Source organism: Phyllopteryx taeniolatus, chromosome 19 (genome assembly GCF_024500385.1).
Source record: "Phyllopteryx taeniolatus isolate TA_2022b chromosome 19, UOR_Ptae_1.2, whole genome shotgun sequence".
Lineage (NCBI taxonomy): Eukaryota > Metazoa > Chordata > Actinopteri > Syngnathiformes > Syngnathidae > Phyllopteryx > Phyllopteryx taeniolatus.
The window spans coordinates 15,106,714-15,131,217 of NC_084520.1; the positions used below are offsets into that span (position 1 = coordinate 15,106,714).

Consider the following 24,504-nt stretch of genomic DNA (forward strand, 5'->3'; position numbering starts at 1 on the left):
GAGAGAGAGAGACAGAAAAGAACACAAAAAAGCAACAGTCTAAATTAAGAAGAAATTAAGAAAAATAGTTGGAAGACCCGAGTGAGGATAATTGGTGAAGAAAATGGATGGTTGGATAGTTGGGAGAGACAACATTTTCTTTTAGAAATACAACTTTTTTGGGGGGAAAAAAACAAGAAAAACTTTATTGAAAAATTTGAAGAAAACTTTCTTACAGATGATTTTTGATGGTGTTTTTTCTTCTTTTTTTGTTAAAAGAAAAGAAAAGAAACACTGAATTAAAAAAAAAAAAAAATTCTCCCAAAATTAAGAAAACTATAAAATATATATTTTAAATCTTGAAAAAAACGTTTCCTGAGAAATTTAATTCATTATTTCAAAATATAACTTATCCATTTTTTTAAATTCTTTTTCCTCACACGGTTTCTTGAAAAGTACTGTACTATCCTGAATTTCTCAATTAAAAAAAAAAAAACAATTTTCTTTCTTGCAAATGACTTGAAAACAGCTCTTTTCTTGAAAAATGGGAATTTTCTTGTTCTTCTTCAGGACCTTTTTTTCCCCCACGTTGCATTACAACTTCTTTCTCATGTTTCTACTACTTTTCTCAATAAAAATGAGAACTTTTTTTTTCTTTTTACATACAGTGGTGCCTTCAGATACAAGTGATCCCATTTTCACTCAATAATAAAAAAAAAATATATATATATATATATATATATATATGCCTAATGTCCAGTCAAAGAGTGAATGCATTTTTTTTGGGGGGGGGGGGCGGGGGGCATCCTGTATATGATGAACTTGTTTCCCAGCCTTGAGCGAGAGAGAGACATTTTCATACAGACTTAATTAACAGGTTTTTATTGTTATTTCTAAGCCCGGCGTCCGAATAATAGTTTCATGAAGACGACAGCCTGCAAATGTTCTTTGTTTAAATGCCCTTTGGAGTCTTTTTTTTTTTTGCATACGAATGCTGGCTGGCTGCGCATCACCTGAGGCTGTGTGTGTTTGCCCTTTTATGATGCCGTGCTCTCGTTCGAAAAGAACATTTTAGCAATTTTAAAACCTTTGCTCGCATTCGCAACAACCCTGACTTCGAAATGGCCACTTGGCGTATTTGCGCTTGTGCTTTTAATGGGTTTACGAGTTTCTGTTTCAACACGTTTCAGCGTCCTTTTATTTTCATTCTGCTGCAGTTTAGTGCTATAAAAAGAGTTTTATTGGAAAGCTGAGACAAATGCAGTAAAATGAGGTTTTCTGGAACCCTCCTAATGAGCCTAAAATTGGTTTCAAGGTAGCGCTTGGGTTGTTCTCACTGTATAATTGCACTCTTGTGAAGGTTTGTCGAAGGCACACCGGTTATTAGCATATGGATTGTGTTAGCACCCTGCACAATTACATTAACATGTAAATATATGTATAAAAGTATTAATAGACGTTGTCAGGTTCGCTTCTAGCCTATAATGAACCCTCGCAATTCAGGGGGGAAAGGGCCACAAATTGTGCAAATTCTCGAGTAATTGAGGTCACAAGATGGCAGTAAAGAAGGACTTTTTTTCTAAATGAAGATGCTCAACTCACTTCAACAGACTTCCTCGGCAGCAAATGAGTGAGTTTTTCAGGGAATATCGGAGGATATGTTAAAAAAAAAATAAATGCAAATATAAAAAATTGCAAATGCCGAACTGCTAATACGCTAACTGCTAAAATGCATCACATATGATTAAAAACATGTGACTTGCATGACTGGAGTCGAGAGAAAACAATTGGAACAGTCGTTCTTGACTTAAAGCAATGCGTTTTAACCCACGGATGGGAAAAACAAAGAGGCTTTTGCTTGAAGGAGACAAATCAGTAAAATCCATCCGAGCGCATGGAGTCATAAATGGAAAAAAAAGGCGCGCTCTCAGCAGAAAATTTTATGGGGCTAATAGCTGCCATTTGTCTTTTTCAAATGCTACAGCACTGTCGTGTGAGCTGTTGGAACACAAACAAACAAACCTTGAATCATTTGCCACAGGCGATCTTGTTGTATAGTACTACCGCCCTCATAAAAGTACAGCACAACAAAAATAAAAGTCATAAGTAACTCTGGATTTTGTTTTTTTTTCATCATAGCGCTCTATAATATTGTTCTTTTAGAAAGGAAAAACTACAGTCATGATGTTTTTAAATAGAATGTGAAGAAGATATGAAACCTTTTTTAACCACATTTTTTTCCCCTTCATTTCATTTGACAATGTGCTGCTCCTTCTGGTCTGTGCACCTTGTCCACCTGGGGGCAGTAAAATACCGACATACGGATAAAAAATGACGGCAACGGTCCCAGTTTCTCGGCATGCTGCAGTGCTATTAGTCGTAAGGAATATATGCCTGTGAGTGTTGTTATATTGTCTGGCTACATGTGTTGCACCACCATTTCTGTTTAAATATCCGTTGCATAAAGCGTGATAAGATTGTCACATAGGTGCGATTTGTTAGCCCGTCCATGGCGTTTCCCATAATGTGTTAGCATTTAGCTAGTGGACATTCCTAAGCAAAGTTATGTGGTTTGGTTAAATGATATAGAAGGCGTATTTCTCTTTGTTTGATGTTCAGTTTGAGACTAACCTCCAACTGGAAGTGGCAATGAACGGCTGGCAGCCTCTTTTTTTGTTTTTAAGAATTGTCCACTATCTGGCAAACTGCATGCTTCTTGCTGTGAAATGAGTTCACGAGCACTCTTCCGTCCTCTTCAACTTTCATTTTGTGTTCAAAGGAAGCAGATTCCTCTCCAAATCGGATACGCCGCAACACAACCGCTGCCGCGCTTCTTATTTTCTGTCAGGCTCTCACTTCAATTCAGAGCGGGCTAATTTCACCGCCTCCCGTTTAAGGGCAAGGGAATTATTTATTGGAAGGTAGTGTTGCGTCTATTTTGTTCATCTATCTATGCCAGCAACATATAGTGACAGGCAGAACAATTGAATGCCCTTCCACTCGCTGGGAGAAGGTTAGTGAACAGGCCCAGATTTCAAAGTTGATATGTGTGATTAAATTGAGATGTGAAAAGTGAGGTAAAAAGTTGACATCGTGATTTTATGTCAACCTCTTGCGCTTTGTTACAACATAATTACGTTGGTCTGACGTTGCCAAGTTGACCTCAAAATGAAGTTCAAGCACTTTTGGATTTGTTTGAGCTTTTACTGAAAGTACACCCCGGCCCGTGCATTGCTTGAAGCTACTGCGCACGGTTAACGTGCACGTGCAGAAAGCGTTTGCTTATGTTATTGGCACTCGGGCGACACTCAAATGGTGCTTAAAGATGAGGGCGTAATTATAAGCTTTGCTGGGAGTGTTGGTAATGTCGCTGCAAGTGTTCAACTCTTATGCAGTCATCTAAACCTAAATGTATAGTTGATGGATGGGAATGTACACGCCTCTTTAAACAAGCCTATTCATTTGAATTGGTTTGGTTGTAATTAGCTACTTTTAGTTTATATATATATATATCATTTTGGTAAATTTTGGTTCCTTGAATTACGAGTTAAACTTGTTCCAGACCATGCTTGTAACTCAAAGCACCTGTATCTCAAATCATCTTTCACTGTCGGAATAAATAGAAATGCCATTAATTCGTTCCACCCTCCTTCCAAAAAAAGTGTGTTTTGTGTTTTTTCAATAGGGAAATTAGTACTCTATATTATTTTACTTGATCAAAACATATTGTATACATGATTAAGTAGCATGTAAAAGATAAAACAGTTTCGCATCATGATTCATTCATCGTGGCTCCTTCTACTGTGCAGGACCTGACCACCAGGGGGCGGTATAAGGCAGTACTGGTGACACAAACAAAGGAGACTTACAACGACTGTGACTCAGTAAGCTGCAGTGATATTAGTCATTTTTTTAGTCATGATAAATAACATACGTCTGTGAGCGTTGTTATATAATCTGTCTACATGTGTTGCTCCTCCAATTGTGTTAAAATATCTGTTACTTAAAGCGTTACAACCCCAACACATAGATGCTATTAGTTAGCATGTTATGACATATTCCAAGATGTGCAAGCATTAAGATAGATGACTTTAAAGCAAAGTTATGTGGTTGTCTTAAATACACAGCGTGCGGTTGTCTTTATTTTATGTTTAGTTTGACAGTAAACTTCAAGTGCTGTATTTTGCTCTTCATTTTATATTTCTCCATTTTGAACTGCTGTTTGAATACTGCAAGGAGACCTTGAAACGCACCCACTATAAAATGTATGATGGGTTATGACCCATCATTTTTTTTCATTTGTACTGTACTGTAAATAAAACAACAGTATGATATATTCGGGGGAAATTGCAGGCAAATTTTTTTTTTTCCCCTTGGCCGTATATAATCATTGTACAGCTGTTGTCAGCTATTATCCCTGAGTGAGCACTTCAACAGCATTGTGTGCATTTGTAATAAGCTCTTTGGCTGTCATAAACATGCAGACGTACATGAGGAAAAAAAAAAAAGTAGAGATCCGATGATGAAAAGTAGCAACCAGGGAGGGCGGCGAGCCATATAAATGTAAGCACAGAGCGAATATGAAAGTGTCAGTGTGTGCCTACCTGCGTGTGTGTGTGTGCGTGAAGCAGTGGCATCTTGCTCTGGAGGGTTTTCACTACCATGTTATTGCAGTCATGCATGTATGTACCATGGCATCAATTTAATGCAAGCAAAGCATACATGACTAGTGTGGATGTGTGTGTGTGTTATAGTTGGCTTGCGTGTATCTGCAGAGGAAGGAGGAAGAGGTTGGAGGAGCTGAGGAAGCAAACAAACACACAAGGGAACACTACTAATTGGAGGCCTAATTTATTTTGAAAATAAGTCATACAAAAGCACAGTCATCATTTGAGTGATGTTTTTTTTTTAAAAAAAGAAGATGCTATTCAAAGGCACAAACGAGTTCACAAAGACACTAATTGGTGTAGTCAGTGACAAATAGCATGTTTCCACTTGTCTATCACTGACGCTGACTCAAGGACGGTTAAGCCTAATTATATGGAAGAACTGTTACTCACGACAGCGAGAGCGAGAGAATATGCCCGCTTTTGGTTAAAAAGACCAAACAGCAGAAATTTGACACTCCAGTGGCACCCTGATTCGCTCAAAACTCCAAACGCATGTATCTCAAATCATCTTCCCCCATTGAAATGAATGGAAATGCCATTCATTTGTTCCAAACACCCCCTCCCCCCAAAAAAAAAAAAAAATTCTCATGTGTGTTTTAAATATATAGTAATAATATAATTTAATAAAATGTAAAAATTATGAATTCATTGCGACTCCTTGGCCACCTGGAGGCTGCATAATACAGTCATGCAGACAAAAATGAAGAAGAGTTTCACAACTACTGTAAGTGACTCAGTAGTAATTTTTCGCAGAGGATAAAGAATATATGCCAGTGAGAATTATCTTCCATGTCTAAATGTATTGCTGCACCGTTTGTGTTCAAATATTCATTGTTTGAAGGGTTGTTTGGTACCCTGCAACAATCAGTGCTATTTGTTAGCATGTCTATGGGGTTTTGCATTGTGTGTTAGCATTAAGTCAGCGGAAGGCAAAGTTGTGTGGTTGTTTTAAATACCGTGTAATTGCCTTAATTTTCTGTTTAACTTGACAGTAAACTTCAGCCGGCAGTCGCATTTAAACAGCTTTCCAGAATCCTCTTTTTTGAAGATTTATTCACGATGCCAAACGTCCGCTAGTGTGAAGTCAGCTGAGTTGTGTTCACTGCCATCGTAAAGTGCTCGTAACGCAAATTTCTGCTTGCAAGTCAAAACAAAACAAACAAAACAAAAACATCCCAGCGACTCGTTCTCGAAAAAGTCAAGGTGCCGCTGTATTTCAAATGAATCACTACTGATTCCGCTGACTACGTTAATGCGATAATGTGACGAGTGGCGTGTTGATTGAACAGCTAATGACTCGCTAACTCGAAAGTTTACAATGGTGCACTTTAACAAATGCAAAGTGTTTTCAGTCATTATTGCGGAATTGTGTCATTAAAAAATCATTTCCTGCCAAACCAAGCCTGTAAATTATAATACATTTTGATTAAAAGTAAAAAAAAATAATTGGCCCATTAAGTGAGTCCTATAGTTGCATTGTAATTTCTTTCATCAAACTTAAATTTATGCCACTCTAAAAGGACATGAAAGCATAGACCTCACAGGAATAAGAGCGCATATTAAATGGGAATTAAAATTGGAGAATTCACAAACTTTTGTTTTTTTTTGAGACTCCACTTAAGTTTAATTAAACACAACATATGTGTTTATATGTGTGACTTTGTAGCTACGTTTATGGGAAGCGTTTGCAATTAGGGACAAAAAGAGTTCAGGTTTAAGGGTTATGGATTTGGTTTAGGGTAAGGCCGAGGCGTTGTGGGTGTTAGCGTGGCGAACACGCAGAATCGTGGACCCCACGACATACAAAAACCAAAAAAAAAGAACAATGACAAAAGTTTCACGTGAAAAACTACTCGGGAGAAGAAGACATGCCAAAAATAGGAAGACTACTAAACTACAAAAAACAAACAGACAAATTGACACAAGGCAGAATGCAAATTCCAGAAAGCCACAGAGATATTTATATAAGGAACAGACCAAACGTTAGCCGGCAGGTACGAGTCGAACTTTTGACGACAAACAAGCAATCCGAAGGCAGCGACAATGGTGACAAGCGATGAACTGATTTGGCGTCTTCTTTCCGTTTCTGCTGCGCCTCAATAGACGCAGGAGACTCCGCCCACCAACGCTCCGTAAAGAGACATGACAGTGGGTTTGGGTTAGGGATTAAGGGTCATGGGTTTGGATTAGGTTTATGAGTTTAGCGTAGGGATAGGGGTTATTTGATTTTTGTTGTTAGGTTCAGGGGCCGTGGATTGGGCTATTTGAAAGTATTGGGTAATAAAACCATTATAATTATACTATATTATATAGAGGTGCAACAATGAATCGATTAATTAACAGCTAAGTGATTATTAAAATAATTGACAGCTAGTTTGATCATCGATTAATCGTTTCCAGCCATTGTTTTCAGCTGTCCATTTGAAATAATGCAGTGTTTTTGAATAAATAAATGGAAATTCAAATTATTATTATTTTTTTTTTTGCAGATTCATCCATTCATTGAAAAAAAAAAAAATCGATAGATTAATCCATCCATCCATCCATTTTCTTTACCGCTTATCCTCACTAGGGTCGCGGGCGTGCTGGAGCCTATACCGGCTATCTTGGGGCGGTGAAAGATTAATCGATTATTCAAACAATACTGCAAAAAGTCATCAGAATTTTACCGCACATCGGTTACGCATGATCAAAATGTGTTAAACCAACATTTTTTTTTTTTGTTATTATTATTTTTTATGAAAAGGGCCAAATTACTTGCGTGTACCACATTCTAATCATATGCAACCAAAAATCAAATACTTGTTTTTCATTGTAGCTGCAGACCTGAATAACACAACATTTCAACTCGAGGGAAAGTATGCTTAGACATCAATAAATGGTAAAGTGTGTGTGTATGTGTGTGTGTGTGCACGCGCATGTTTGTGAGAAGCGACACGCACTCCAGACTATCAAGGAATGACTCCCCGCTGTCTCTCTTTCTCTTTCTCTTTCTCCATCCATCCATCCATCCAACCTCCTCCAGCACGTCGCTCTCATGTTGCCCCTCGTTTTCATTTTTCATCACAACTTGAATTCCAGTATGGGCGCGTTTAATATTTCACCATAAACGTTGCGGGTCTTGCGAGTCCTCCCTCCTCTTCCTCTTCTTCCTCATCCTCCTCCTCCTCCTCCATCTACTCTGCACTCCTCTCCCCGCCACCTGTTAGTCCGTCTCCCTCTCTGCTCTGCGCTGGAATCCCCTCTTCCTCCTCCTCCTCCTCCTCCTCTTCTTGATCTTCTTGTGTTTTATGAGGAGTTTCCCACTTGCTCCGAGGTAAGTCACTATATTGTGGATGTTGTCATCTTTGCATCATCATCATCATCATCATCATCATTTTGCCAGCCAGAACATTTGTGAGGTGAGGGATCCCACAGAGATGCTGGCTGGTGCTCTTGTGTAAACAGGTGCCACATGTTGCACCTTTGTTAGTACGCGCTACACGCGCACATACTGTAGGTTGAAGTTTGCTCTAAATGACAGGAGCCCACTGCGCCGTGGCCGCGCACGGCGGGGCTGGCACTCAAGTTGCGGCATGTTTGTTAATCAAAGGTGGGTGCGATCGCGTGGATGTGGCGTGCGTGTGCGCTGCAGGTGGAGCGACAGTGATTGACTGTAGAGTTAATGAGTGATATGGATTGAAAAGGGGAGGAGGGAGAGTGTGAGGAGGGATGGTGTGAGGGTAGGGGGGGTCATCCATGCTTGCGGTATGAGTCTAATTTAAAGTGAAAGCGTTAAAAGAGGAGGAGGAGGAGGAGGTGGAGGCATGCGGAGTACAAATATACTCCTCCAACCTATAACCTCGGCCATCTATACAGCAGCGGTTGTCTAAGGGGCTTCTGCTGCAGCTGCGTACGACTTGGGCATTATTTTCTTCGGCATATATGAGTTATTGAAAGTAACTCCCATGCAAAGTGTCATCCAACATCATATGGCATTTTTGCACAGAAAAAAAAAACAACAACACGAATGAGTGATGGAAAATGTATACAGTCATACATGGTTTTACGTAACTACACTCACATAGTATGTGACTTGTTTCAACTAATGTCTGATTAGACTGTTGAGTGTGTTTGTGGTTAGGGGGATAGTTCCAGTTTGATTAAATCAGAGGATAACGAAGTCAGAAAACTAATCCTGGTGAGAGCGCGAGCAAAATTGTGTTTTTTTCGGGTCCCGGAGTCGAAGCGACTGATCAGCCTTCGGCAGTCTCGGCGAAGTCTCTCGCGAGTTCTATTGGACAACCGCTCCCGAGTTATTCGATTCCTAGAAATTGTTTGTTTGCTGGCCTGACCATTCCACTGATCGATTCCTCTCGAATGAGTGATGATGTCACACGCAGGAAGTGTATTTTGGTTCTCAACTTTTCCAACATGGCGTCAAGGCAGAAGCGCTCTGAAGTTTAGCTATCGTATATTTCACGCCTAACGATTATACCGGCGCTACTCGCAAAGCTTTAATTTTCGACATCAATGATATCATATATCATTTGTATCATTTCATTCCCTTACCCAATGAGAAATTATAGAAGAATCGATAAAAAAAAAAATCGTTCAAAAAGCAGTACCCATACCGGAATCGCTGACTTCTAATCGATTCCAATCTCTACGAGCGAGACAACAGTGGGAATTTTGGTGCTATCTGTAGGGTCCAAGAGGCTATTAGTGCCTGACACATGCCTACTAGTTAGGCCAAGTAATGTCACTAGTGCAGCGCTGTAGTTGACTAATAAGGTTTAACTGTGTACAAATAGTCCAAAAGTGGCAGTAGTAGTGGGGGGGAAAAAAACATTACTAGTAAGACATAGTCGCTCTACTAATGTGCTGAATTGTCTTCTGAGGCCAAAGAGTGCACTAGTACATGGACCTTAAGATGGAGATCAAGAATATCCTTTAAATGCTCAAACAGCTTCCCATAACAATGAAGGTAGTGGGAGTGACTTTTACAGAACATAAAAGAGAAGCTTGGATAAGAAGTCTTCGAACAACAACTGTGTACGTCGCTTTGGCGGTATGATTGTCATTCCCTTCTTGAAAAAATATAAAATCATCTTCACGCTTATCCGGCTCTCCTCGATATTATTGAAGTCATTTTAACTCTACCAACAACTGAAGAGTTTTCCCGTTGTGAGGATGAAAAGAAAGGATGAAAGCTGGCGTCATGAGCGCGATCAATCAGCATCTCGCTGGGAGCTTCTCCTTTTTTTTTTTTTGCTTTGCCAGCCAGCAGTCCCTCTCGGGTGTACGTGTGCTCATAACCACATGTGCCACTGACTGTGCACATCACATCAACACACACACACACACACACACACACACGCATCAACCAGCTGCATTATCTGCGCGTGTGTGTATGGGGGGGGGGGGAATTAATGAACTGATGCAATCTGCATGTTCGCTGGCATTTCTGTGCACCTTCTGTCACATTTTGCCGGACTTTTAGTTATCTTCTCATCAGCGTGAATGAATCGTTCAGTCATCAGCACAAGGATTTGTGTTCTTTTATTATGACTTGAAATTCATTACTTCGGCTTCACCCTGACGTCATCGTCAGATTATTTGCTCCAGTGGGCAGCTACGCTTGTTTTATTGTGGAGAGAAGAATGAGATGCTTTACACGTGTTGATCTTCCATCACTCTTACCCTTAACGCGAGGTTGTTAGGTTTCGGAAAACAACGGTGGTTACGCTTTCCGTTGAAACGCTACAAACACAAAACGACGCGGTCATGTAAGTTAAGTATTAAGTACAGTGCATCCCCGTTTATCGCGGGAGATACGCATCAGACCCATCCGCAATCGGCGAAAATCCACCATAGAGATCATTCAAAAAGAATTTTGTTTAGTTCTACCTCTCCCACACTTTTTAAACGTATTAAAACACACTTTAACTCTATAAAACACCCTTTTTAAAGTATTCCTTAGGCCCTGTTCTCCCTCTCTCGCTCACACAGTTCTCCAAATAAGAGGCGAAGCGTGCTGGCTTCAAGCTATTTATTTGCCACTCCCAGTTGGTTTACTGTAAAACTGACACATAAAACAGAAGAGAATTTAACATTGTGTATTTACACAACAAAATGTTCAAGTGAACCATGTAACTTCGTCTAACGAATGTCCGCTAACTTAGTGCTTACGGATATTGTGAACACGGCATAGATGAGGTAACATAAATTAGCATAGATGTTAAAGTAATATAAACAGTTGGTGTGTACGTGTATTTCTATGCAAAGTGACCTCGCCAACCACTGGTCTGGCATGCACACTACACATTCACATTTTGCACAGCCGTGTGTACTACCCCACCTTTCGCCCATCGTCAGCTGGGATAGGCTCCATAGAGAAGCGCTATGGAAAATGAGGAATGGATGAAAATCGGGCTTGCTTGATGTAGCTTGTGTCAGTGGGACGGCGATGTCAATATTGTGACACCGTAGCGATGCCAAGTGCGTAAAGTGCCAATGAATTCACTGAGAAGAACACGGTAAACAATGGAAGACATCCAGCATGTTGTGTTCTCTCGTCTTGGCAAGAGGCTGTACGTGACGAGGCACGTTTCATGGAGGTGACGACTCCCAGTGCACTAATCTGCTCAGCTCTTTTCAGCGTACCAACTGTGATTGGTTGGCACCCCAACGGAGGCCAGCCAAAAATGGTGGAAAATCACACACAACAAAACAATTTGTGAAAACCTTTTCCACATATAAAACAAAGTGGAAGCAATTCGGGTGGCCCACTTCACCTTATGTTTGTGAAATGTGCTAAAACCAATTGAATATGTGAATGTCGACATATGCTAAGCCGCTTCTTCTTCTTTTCCTTTGGGCTTGTCCCTTTAGGAGTCGCCACAGCGCGTCATCCTTTTCCATGCAAGCCTATCTCCTGCATCCTCCTCTCGAACACCAGCTGCCCTCATGTCTTCCCTCACGGCATCCATCAACCTTCTCGTTGGTCTTCCTCTAGCTCTCTTGCCTGGCAGCTCCATCTTCATCATCCCTACTACCAATATACTGACTCTCTCTCCTCTAGACGTGTCCAAACCATCGAAGTCTGCGCTCTCTAACTTTGTCTCTTAAAACAACGAACCTTGGCTGTCCCTCTGATGAGCTAATTTCAAATTTTATCCAACCTGGTCACTCGAGAGCGAACCTCAACATCTTGATTTCGGCCACCTCCACCTCTGCTTCCTGTTGTCTCTTCAGTGCCACTGTCTCTAATCCGTACATCATGGCTGGCCTCACCACTGTTTTATAAGCCTTGCCCTTCATCCTAGCAGAGATTCTTCTGTCACACCTGACACCTTCCTCCACCCGTTCCAACCTGCTTGGACCCGTTTCTTCACTTCCTGACCACACTCACCTTGCTATCTCTTCTCCCTGTAGACTCACTCTTACCCCAACACCCCTCTCATTTATGCACATATATTCTGTCGTACTTCGGCTAATCTTCATTCCTCTGCTTTCCATTGCATGCCTTCATCTTTCTAACTGTTCCTCCACCTACTCCCTGCTTTCACTGCATATCACAATGTCATCCGCAAACATCATGGTCCATGGGGATTCCAGTCTAACCTCATCTGTCAACCTATCCATCACCACTGCAAACAGGAAGGGGCTTGGGGCTGATCCCTGATGCAGTCCCACCTCCACCACATATGCTAAGCAACTAAACATTAAAAAAAGAGTAAGCTTGGTGTTGTCGGTGACAAAGCAAAGCGTTATTAGCAGTAGAGTGATCTCTACTTTAATTTAATTAAAACATAGTGTGATAACATCAGAGAGTATTTGCAATTTCTAAAGAAAGTAGGGTTACAAATTTTCATGAAACCTTTTTTACATTTAAAAAAATTATTAAAAATAATACGGATTAACTAGACAGAAGTGGACAATCGTGAACAAATTACAGTCAGCGACTCACACCCGCACGCAAACTAACTCGCTCCAATGGAAAAACTGCGGCCCCTGATGTTCTTTTTCAGAAACAACCTTTTGAGGTACCACACATATCATTTTATTGAACCACTAACAATATGGCGCTGGCTGCTGTAGCTATTTTATAATAATCTAAAGAGAGGAAACACGGGGATAAATGAGAAAGTGTGGACATTTAAAAGGTTGTTGGCCTTATAGTCCCAATCATTGAATGCACTTGTGTGTTTTGGTGACATAGAGTGTACACGCTTCGCTTTATAGCCGCAGGTAAAGTACATTCAGTTAAGTATTATTGCGAAACATAAAACATACAGTATATATACTGTCGGCAGCTAACTGGATCTCGCTTGATACACAGAAATACAATTTTTGTTGTGAAAGATCACATGACACCACATGGCATTTTTGATTGGCTGTTACATCTGTGCACCATTCACATGCGACTCAAATTTTGCAGCAAAAACTAGTTGCCGACCGTCGGCCATTCATGAAGACTAGTTGCTAAACCCTGTGTGTAACTGTCTAACAGTTCAGTCACGTTCGTCCACGTCGCTCGGCTTTACATTCAAGTTTTGTCATGTTTTTATTTGAACTTTTTCTAGTAACGTTTTGTTTAATTTTTTTATTATGAGAATGAGTGGCGGACCAATAAAACACTTTGTGCAGGGGCCCACAAATGCTGCTTTAGGGACTCAAATGGTTGTGCAAAAACGGAGCCAGTGGCCTGTCAACATGGTCTCAGTCAAATAAGTCAGACGTTTCGGGGCTTGGCAGCTGGCAACATTGACGACTGTTTCATCCTCAGCCAAGGAGATGCTGGCCGGATGAGCCGTGATGCGCGTCGCCCGCTGTTTGCGCTCGCAGCCCCGTCGCCTCCGAGACGAACGACCCTGAGATTCTGTAGAAGGTCAACAATCACAGGCAACGCTTTTCTGAGCCGCTTCTTGGCCAGAATGTTGCGCAGCTTTCCTGATGACTGCAAAGGCTTCCGCTTGAATGTGGTTAACAGGTTTTTGCTTAAACTGATTTTAACGTACAATAACAATAATAATAATAATAATAATAATAATAAAAAAGGTTTAAAAACCGGTGTGTACACTTCCAACAGTCCCCCATCTTCCGCACTTTCCCCGCTGCTCAGGAACTACTGGGGAAAAGCTAGGCGCTAAGCTACCTTGCGCTGCATGCGCTGCGGGTGGCTAAACATTGTCCCACCGCGGCTCCTGTAAGTCACTAGTACTCGCCTCTATGGCGGCAAAAAAGCTACACTTAATTGCAAGTATCGTTATCACTGAAGGAGGATGAATAGCTGAAGTTGAAGCAATGCTAACGTGAAATCGAGTTGTGAAGCACCAGAATAAGGTCTTGGTTGGTACAGTACACTTTGAACAAGTCTGAACCAGAACCAACCTTACATACACTTTCACAAGTAACTTACATGAAAGGAATTGCTCATACTTTGTTAGTGTGACCATTTTAAACTGAAAACTGCTGAAACCTTGACTTTTTTTTCTTGTTTTGTTTACACCGCAATGCTGTTTTGCAGCCCGTTCATCAGTCACATAATTTGGGCCTTTAACATCTGTATGCAAATCTGTTACAAAAAGAAAGAAATTTGTAATCGATCACTTTTGTTGATCGAGCCTGAATGTGCTGTGCTGGGTACTTGCTGGGTACTTGGACTGCTTCCCTTAGTTGATGCAAAAAGCTGCCAAAACTGTGAGAAAGTGTGTGACTCACCTCATCTCCTCCAAGTCGCCAGCTTTTTTATGTTTTTTTTTTTAACACTTAACTCCAGCGATATAACACTGAGCATTTCTCTTGCAATCGATGGATGCTGCAGGTGGTCCAGAGGGGAATTTATCAACCACCGAAGACAGAACGCCTCCACCAAGGCCAGCTGCGTTCTGTCTTTAGAAAACAAAAGCCTTTCAGATGTTTTCAACGCGGCCCCCTCTTGTTTATTTAAGGACGCGAACAGACGGAGCGGCCCGGTCGTGGTCAACTCTGCGCTCTGCTAACACAACTTTATATAACCGTCATGCCATTATAGGGCTCCGCTGTATACAGCAGACTCCATCCCATAATCACCAGATTGTCTATGGCGGATTTAGATGACACGCTGCAGTTTGATCGAGGAGGATGAAGGCTTCGGGCAGGAGATCTGCTAAGCGTAATGCTTCATCTTTTATCCCCGTAGCCTCAAGTCTATTCCGATGTGGTCCACGAAAATGCAAATTAGAACACACCAGCTGCTGTTTTCTACATGTAACTTCCTTTTTGTGAGATTTGTAATTATTGCAGCACGAGAGCGGTCCATAGCTGTACTTCCAAACAAATAAGATCCTCGTCTATATGAAATTCGCCGTGTTGGTAATTGCAGGGAGTTGCCAGAGCAACGCAGTTACGGTGTAACTATCATGTTGGGCTGTAAAACAGAAAAGTAAGGCCTCACGAATAACATTTCTGGTAATATTATACCGGTCGGCGGCACAGCGGCGGATGACGATTGCATATAGGGGTGAACGTGATTGGATGCCAACCGGTTCAGTTTGTAACGAGCCTATCGCTCAAACTCAGTTGGAAATAGGATCAAGTTCAGCCACAATCCCGAGCAGAATAAGCAGTAGAAATGAAATGAGGGAATTATACAATTATTCCAATCTCAGTAACACACAGTACAATATATTTGGATCTCGTGGTGACCAGATGCCCACATTTTGAAACCTGCAATGATGAATGGAATAATGGAATTTCTATTCATTTTAGTGGGGAAAATTGATTTGATGTACCAAAATAAAACAGACTTCAAACTCAACATACTCATCAAATAAAGTTTCTCCAAACTCGTTTGTTATTTCAGGTAGTTATTATCACTAGAATCTACGTCCAAGAGTCCATTACTGGATTATGGCTTTATTTTTAGCGGCAGTTTGAATTTGCAACACTGAGGAGGTCAGCAATTACATATCTTGTATCATGTAAAAGACAAACGTGTAAAAAAAATTTTATTTTGCCTGAAAAGATGAAAAACAAAAGTTATGTTAAATGTAAATGTTAAATATACAGCTAAATCTTATATATATGTATATCTAAATGTTAAATCTAAATGTTTCAGGTGGAACTAAATATTTCATTGTATTCTTCCAATTCCTTTTCAGGTAAAATGTATTTATTTTTTTTGTTTCTCTCCTCGGTGTTGCACTATGAAATGTCCTTGCCTGAAAAAAACGATTTTTATGTTTACGTGCATACTCTTTTTATGTTTACGTGCATACTAAACATTTAGATATATATTCAACATTGACATTTAACATTTATATTTAAGTTTACATTTAACATTTAGATATGTTTATTTAGATTTTACATTTAAATTTAAATATATGGCGGCACGGTGGCCGACTGGTTAGAGCGTCAGCCTCACAGTTCTGAGGAGTGGGGTTCAATCCCCGTCCCCGCCTGTGTGGACTTTGCATGTTCTCCCCGTGCCTGCGTGGGTTTTCTCCGGGCACTCCGGTTTCCTCCCACATCCCAAAAACATGCATTAATTGGGGACTCTAAATTGCCCGTAGGCATGACTGTGAGTGTGAATGGTTGTTTGTTTGTATGTGCCCTGCGATTGGCTGGCAACCAGTTTAGGGTGTACCCCGCCTCCTACCCGATGATAGCTGGGATAGGCTCCAGCATGCCCGCGACCCTAGTGAGGATAAGTGGCTCAGAAAATGGATGGATGGATTTAAATATATATATAACATTTACATATAATTTAACATTTAGATGTAACATTTAATATTTGGATTGAACTAATTATGTTGACAAATATTGTTGTAAATGTGCAGAAAAGTGACTCTCAAAAATGGACAGTTTTTTTTTAAAACTGTTTGAATCTAAATGTTGCTGTTTTTGAAATGTTTATTTACAAATGGTGCCCCATATGAGTAAATTGAGTTGTGACGCTTACTCTTCTTTCAGTCTTCCTCCCTTCATCCCAATGACCGTCCGGAAAGGAAAAACTTTAGCCATCACCATCCAGGAGCACATGGCCATCGACGTCTGCCCGGGACCAATCCGGCCCATCCGCCAAATCTCTGCCTACTTCCCCCGCCTCTCGCCCACTTCCTCCTTCTCGGAGCCGCTCTCGCCCAATCAGACGGGAGCCTCGGCTGCCCTCTTCCCCGGCGGGACGGGTCAAGGCGGAGCGGGAGGAGGCAGCGGCGGCCTGTTGTCGCCCTTGTTAGCGGCGAGAGGCGGCGGGGCCGCGGGGGGCTCGCTGTCCGCCATGAGCAGCATTGACACCTCCGTCGAGGTGGACAGCTGTGACAGCGACGATAACAGTGAGTCACTGGGAACTTACTGGAGCAATAAATAGAACGCACCTGTCCAACATACAGTGATACCTTGACTTACGGGTGACCCAATTGACGAGTTTTTCCAGTTACGAGCCGTCGCTTAAACATTTTTTTGCTTTGTGCTGCGAGCTCAAATTTGGCTTCAAGCTTCAGATACATTGCCGCTCGAGTGAGTAAAAAAAAAAAAAAAAAACATTGAAATGCAGTGCACTTTCAGCCATTTATTGAAGGGGAGAAGCAGCCAAATACACAAATTCAAAATGAATATACTCACAAGGAGCACGGAGCAGACATTACCGCTTGTAAAATGGCTAACTGGAGCTGGAGTCAGAGCTCCTGACGTCACTCATTAGGCCATGCCCCCCCTGCCCCCTTAATGGCGTATGTCAACACACAAATACACTACTGTAGTATACTCTATGTGCGGTTATGACTTTCAGCTTAATTACACTTCTTCATTTAAAAGAAAATGCATTTCTTTCCATTGTCTTTTATTGTTTCATCATGTTTTTATATTTACATTTTACACTACAGTGCTTTTTTTTTTTTTTTTTACAAGCTTGAAAGGAATTATTCAACTCTTAAGTCAAGGTACCACTGCACAATGCATGGTCACAACAAAAGACGTGGCAAAAGTACTCACATTTTGTACTCAAGCAGAGGTGCAGATACTTGTGTAGAAAAGGACTTGTAAAAGTAGAAGGACGACTTCTGTAATTACTGGTAGGTAAAAAAAACAAAAAAAAACACTGGGCTCTGAAAAGTACAAAAGTAAAAAAATATATATTTTTTCACGGTCCTCTCTTTATGTACATCTTTTTTTACGTCGTGTCGTCATCCGTGGAGGTTGAAAAAAGTAACAAACCTATTTTGACAAAGAGCAAACAGTACAGGTATCTGTTTTAAAATGTAGTGAGTAAAAGTAACAACTCCAAAAATACTCAAGTCCAGATACCTGAAAAATCTACCGGTACTTGCACACAGTAACGACATGTGCATATTTACTTCCCACCACTACGCAACAATAAGTACACCTCTGTAGCAAAAATTTGGCTTAATCTCGTCATTCTCACTGCAAGAATCCTCTAAAATGGTCTTAATTAACAACGTCACGGCTGCCTACATGATTTAATGTGCCACAGTCGTCACACGATGCTCCAAAGAAGGGCATCACGATTTAACGCGTGATGTAGCCTACATGCGACTATTTTCGAACTAAAGAATTCCACCACGTTCACCCCTCTGGGACCTCAAAAAAGGCAATGTGCGTCACCGACTTCAGTTGAAAAAAAAAAAAAAAAGAAAATGTGTGAAGGAGGATTTCATGCATTATTTGAAGTGGAAATGAATGATTGAATCCTTTAATAAGGCACATGTGTAGCTGTTAATAAGAAGAATTGTATGATAAAAAAATCTGTTTTACGAAGGTAATCATGTTAAACTTTGATTGACGCTGTCAGAGAGGTTTCCATTCAACAATGAGAACATGAGAATAGTTCACAAATCCCATGGAGTACTTTATTATAATACTATTTAAAGTATCCTTGACTCCCTTTATTTTAACTGCATTTACTAATCAATTCCAAACAGTCTACAGTTACTAACTTTCAGTTATTCAATGATTCAAGGATTCAATCATTTTTTAATTTGATTGTCAATACAGTACGCTGTAAATCCAGGAGTCACGACATACAGAAGAATCGAAAAAGGTGTTTCTCTCGCTCTAGTAAACACCTAGACAACTCAACTTAGCTTAATTTTATCGGTATAGCACTTTACAAACATGCGCGGCTGAAACAAAACACTGCACATTAAAAAGCAAGCTGAAAACATAAGACAGTAGAGCATAAAATAATTGAAAACAATATAGCAGTAACAAAGTTAAAACCAATGGAAAAAAATAATACACAAAAATATGGGCTCAGTTCAAGTTATATGCTCCCTCCTACGTGCTCCAGTTAAGAGGCGAGCGGCACCATTTTGAACCAGCTCGAGACTTTTCAGCAAGCATTTCATGTACGAAATGACTGCAGAACTTGTCATTTCGCGGATGTATTGTAATGCAATGTCAATACCAAATGTCAAATGTGCTCGATCCATAGCTTCTTTGGGGACGTTGGAGTTTGACTTGCTGTACGACAGAGCCACCAGCTCCTTGCACTGCACTGTCCTGAAAGCGAAGGTAAATTAGCACAACTCAATGTTTATTGTTTTTTTTTTTGGAGGGGGGCTGGAACAGATTATTGGTATTTCAGTTCATTTCCATGGGGAAAATTGATTTGATATCTGACGAAATTGGGATCTTGGTCACGTAATGAATTGATGTCACAAGTCAAGGTACCACTGTACATGCTAAAATGGGATACAAACATTTATCCATCCATCTATCTACTGTATCTATCTCTCCCGGGTTCAGGCACTCAGCATTCAAATAACACAAAAATCCAATCAGGATCAAACGTGGTTGTGTTCTGTTATCTTCTTTTTTAGGGCACTTGCATGTGATTTGAACACATTAAAAGCGTTGCATTTGTTTGGCCGCGAGCCCGTCGCTTTGATGTTCGACGCCATCACAGAGCCGCTGGTGGGGCTGTAAAATCTCGATACCAGCGGATGAAAGCTTTGTAAATGGTTCGGGACATTTGGAATAGATGCGTACAAAGACGCCCGCGCCTGATATGAGTGGAGCTATAACATCCAAATCAAAATGTCACGTATTTCATTATGGCACTGTTGATGCGAGGTAAACTTAGCAGTGATTATGAGGGCAATTTTAGCATACAATTGTCCTAAATGTCTAAAAATTAAGATTCAGGGGCAACTAAGGGGTTTCTAAAAGTACTGTACATTTCCAAAATGAATGCTGATCTTGTGTCAGTTTATGAATGGCAACCGGTCAATACGCGGGTAAAATGTACCTTTTGCCATCTAGTTGAAGAGAGACTAATTGTTCTGCATGTCACTATACGTTGATGGCATAGATAGATAAACAAAGATAGTTTTTTTGTTGTAAGAACAAAAATAGACAAAATAAGTGTAAATTTCTGTGGCACACTAATCAGTCATGCTCAATAGAGGGCGCTAGGGTGCCACCCCAACCACGTATTGTGGTCACCACATAACTTCTGTTGAAGACAAAAAATGTAATTGAATTATTTGTAATCAAATGAAAAAGGTTTCAAAATATATGTATATCTATTCTATGTATTAGCAGGATAAGTAGTATGTAATGAATGATGAGTAAAGTTGTTTCCCTCATGTGTGTTGTCTGCGTAATGATGCATTCCCGGTCTGGGGCGCACCAACCTTTGCCCATTGAGTCGAATTCAAAGTTTGACACACGCAGTAAATAGGACGTAACATTCCAGCGTCCCGAGCTGGCCGACGTCACGTTATGGCTCGGCACTTCTGTGATCTCAACAAAGTTTAAAAAAGAAAAAAGAAAAAAACACGTCACTTTCTAGTCGAGTCAAGCTCGTTAGCGATCAAGATAAGTTTGCCGCCATTGGTTGCTAGCTTACGCTCATGCTGACTATGCAAGCTACCACAATGCTACCATATTTTTTTGTTGGTCCTTATAGTGGGACTTGGAGGGCTACATATTTTTTGAAGTTTGAGAATCACTGGTCTAGCTCAACCTCTGATATGATATAACGTCTGTCCCGAGACCTTTTCCCAAATATCCTTCAGCTCCTTGCAATAATTCAACCTGGAAACGAAGCCTTCACCTTCCTTTTATGGATCTTCCTGAGCATTTGCGCAAATGTCCTCCGTCACGCTTTCGTTTCCCCTCACGTACTGTACGTCCTGTCTCTGTCTCCGCAAGGGTCTGAAACCGATGGATTTCAACGGCTTGGCGGATCCCTACGTGAAGCTGCACCTCTTGCCGGGAGCCTGCAAGGTCGGAATCTTTTTTTTTTTTTTTTTTTTTTTAAAAACCTCTCCTGTTCAGTGAGGACATGCAATAACTAACCAAGAAAAACAGATTAGAGAGAACCGAAAAGGGCAGGACAAATGAGCAAGGCAGTGCTACTGCTGAGTGGTGTGGTGGGATTCTTTTTCAGTGTCTAAACACCTGTAAGAACCTGTTAGTTGATATGTTAGTATAACCTGTGTTGTTATAAGCGATTCTAGCACAAGTAATTAAAGTCTATAGTGTTTCCATCAAACTTATTAGTGAATGAACACCAGATCACATGCATGTTAGTCAACTGGTGTACGGAGTTGCTGAGCCGGCACATCGAGAAAGGGTGAGTAGCAGTGGTAGCCCAAAAGTGGCACTAGTAGTGGAAAACATCTACGTCTACTATTTGCAGTCTCTTTTTTTTTTTCTAAAAATTGGCCCCGAAATGGTGTTAGAAGTGGAAAAAAACGTTACAAGTTGTTCAGCTAATGTGCCCTACTAGTGCGCTGAATCGTCTTACTAGTGAGGACAAAGAGTGCACTATTAGTACATTGATTTTAAGCCAGATATCAAGAATGTCAAATAAATGCTTAATCAGATTTATGAAAAGCTTTATGAAAAGTCGTCAGCATTTGTTCGATATCGTACCATGTACTAGTAGAAATATTTGGAATAAACTCCTTTCCATACGAGGTATAGAAAGAATTGTCTTGTTTCCTGAACCTCTACTCGTCATCATCAATTGGTGATGTTTTTTTTTTTTTTAATTCTTTGTATTCTGCAGGCCAACAAACTGAAAACCAAGACGGTCCGTAACACTTTGAACCCGGTGTGGAACGAGACGCTCACATACTGCGGCATCACCGAGGAGGACATGTCTCGCAAAACGCTGCGGTAAATATTCCCCCGTCTCTCTCGCGCTCTTTTGACAGGAAGTTCTCTCTTCCAGCCTGTTTTGATCACACCCGTCCGCGCTGCACTGTTGGGCCTTTTTTTTTTTGCGGTGCCCATTACACCGCGTTCCCAGGCTCCGCGCCGCCGATTCCTCCGGCCGCTTTGTTCTTTCCCCGCGGCCCGTCGGGATCAGTGAGGATCCCGCCTCAAACCGACTGGTTTTGTTTTGCCATGACAGATTGAGGTCACGCTTAAGCACCACGGGGTGTTTTGATGTCCTAGACCCCCTGCCGCCACCAAAGGTGGGAAAAGCTGGGAATCGTCACGTCCATGCGACTAAAACTTTCACCACGTAGGATTTAAACGGGATTGACGGACAATCTCCAGAGGGAAAAGGCTGACCTGTGACACCGTGTTCACCAGAGGAGCTTTTAGACGACGACATATGCATAATGCCGAGTGGGGATGTTCCATACCACTTTTTTTTCAGACCGATACCAATACGAGTATTCACTCTGGCGTACCCACTGATACTGAGTACCAGTATTACTAGTACTTAGATACATAAAATTGTAATTAAGACCTTTCTTTCTTTCTGCCGCACATAATGATTCACCCATGTTAGCGCCACCAACTGGCCAGGAGGTCTTACACAATGTCAGATTTTTCGGTATCGGTGGCTTGTATGGGCAGCCTTCACGAGTACCCCTATACCTTCAAATAAGTACCGAGTACCAAATATATAAAAACAAATATGGGAGGTTTAAAAAAAGTGTTTGTGTGTATGTCTCTGTAACACTTATACATACACTATATATACACATCGATTTTAAATATATATATATATATATATATATGCTGCTGGTCAAAGGTTTTAGAACACCCCGATTTTTCCAGCATTAAGAAGGGCATCTAAAATGAACTCGAAAAGACATTAAATATCTGAGGAAAGAAATGTCATCAAAACTAAAGACAGCGATATGTGAAGCTCTCAAGTAGTGAACATTTGAACGTGACGTCTGTGAATAAATGAATAATAAGTAGACTGTTTCATTAAAATATGTTTTTCAATCCAAGTCACAAATGAGCATTGCGAGAGTTGTTTAGACTTACCTAACATTGTAGCTGCTGGGTTCACTGTATAAGAGCTTTAAACTTACTCAAACTTAATCTTCCTAAGATATGAATAAGTCCACCACCCCACTAACATTATAACACAAATACTAAGAGCAAATCATCCAATTTCCAATTTCTGCTCTGCTGCTTTGTTGAATGTGACAAAAGAGCAGAGCTCAATTTCGCGATGCAATTTACTTTTTTTTTTTTCCTTCTTCTTCGTTACTTCCCCACCTCTATGTTTTATCGCCACTGCTGCAGGAAGCAAAGTCAGAAACGGGAATCTGTCAGCGAATATCATTTCGAAGTCTGTCGTATTTATGATAGTGTGGTGCCATTTTAAGTCACATCGCTACTACATAAGGTTGAATCATTGTATACAATATGCCTTCACTTTCTGCAGCAGCACATTTCTGGCGGCTTGGGAAATAAAAAGGAATGCATGACATTTGTTCTGTGAGGTGAAAAAAGAAGGTCAAGTTTTTTTGCTCCGATAAAATTGATTATTCTCATGACAATATACTCAAGTAGTGCCTTGCGATACAAGTGACCCGACTTACGGGTTTTTCGGGATACAAGCCGTCAAGCCCCAGTTAAAGTTTACTGTCAAACTAAACATTAAATAAAGAAAATTAAAGCCTTACAACCAAACAACTGCCCAAAGAAAGGCCCCTCTAGCTTAACGCCAACATACAATGGAAAACGCCATTGGCATGCTAACGATTAGCATCAATAGTTGCGGTTTAAGCAATGTGAAAAAAAGACTAATATCATTGCAGCAATTTGAGTCAGTGAGATTAGCGACAATGTGAATGCAGACAAAGGAAGAAGAGCATCTCTTCTTTGTTTGTTGTATGACTGTATTCTACTGCCCCCAGGTGGCCAAGGTGGGCAAAAACAGCAGCAACAGAATGAATTCAAATGAATGTTATCTTATTACAACATGTTTTTATAAAGTACAATATTATAATGTGCTCGTTTTTTTGTGGGAGACTGGAACAGATTAATGGCATTTCCATTCATTTGAATGGGGAAAGATGATTTGAGATTTGAGCATCAGGTGCGGCATTTGGTTTTAATCCCGCACTTTAAATTGACTGTGGACGAATTTAACATTTTAATTCCATATATCCACTCATGTGTTATTGCAGCACAATGACCGGATAATTTTGTAGTTTTTTTACTTTATGATATTAAACAGTATATTCCTGTAACACATGACATATTTTTGGAGCTCACAGTCTGAAAAGATCCCGTTTATGTTTGCACATTTCGCACATCAGCGCCATCCATCGTCACGTCTTGTTCAGTTGCCCTTTTGAAAGGTTCCCAAAGTGTCTGTAATCCGAGATACTTGACTAGATATTACCTCCCAGTCCTGTCACCTGTGTCCGGGAGCAACATCTGGCCCCCTTTTCTGCAATAACGTCTTTTATGATTGCCGCAGATACAAAAACTGCGGTGCCTTATGTCGCCATTAATTTGTAATTTTGAGACTAATAACCATATGGGAGATGAAACATAAAAGGTGGATTCCCATTTGAAGCGCCCTACCACACAATACAAAACCTCTCCACCACCGTTAGATTTTGAAATGGCTGGCGTCGCCCACCCGCCTTACAGGCCT

General features: G+C 40.7%; 1 protein-coding gene across 3 annotated transcripts in view; it reads left to right on the top strand.

Annotated features, from left to right (window-relative positions):
• doc2a (double C2-like domains, alpha) overlaps positions 1 to 24,504 on the top strand; it is a 41,762-nt gene that overhangs the window by 3,655 nt on the left and 13,603 nt on the right. For 2 of the 3 annotated variants that reach the window (XM_061757326.1, XM_061757327.1), the window contains exons 3-6: positions 16,587 to 16,948; positions 19,066 to 19,145; positions 20,790 to 20,864; positions 21,652 to 21,761. In XM_061757326.1, coding sequence (XP_061613310.1) covers positions 16,606 to 16,948; positions 19,066 to 19,145; positions 20,790 to 20,864; positions 21,652 to 21,761 — 608 coding nt within the window. In that variant the 5' untranslated portion in view covers positions 16,587 to 16,605. Of the gene's footprint in view, positions 1 to 7,794; positions 7,966 to 16,586; positions 16,949 to 19,065; positions 19,146 to 20,789; positions 20,865 to 21,651; positions 21,762 to 24,504 lie in introns of those variants that run through there. The other variant, XM_061757325.1, reaches the window with a different exon arrangement.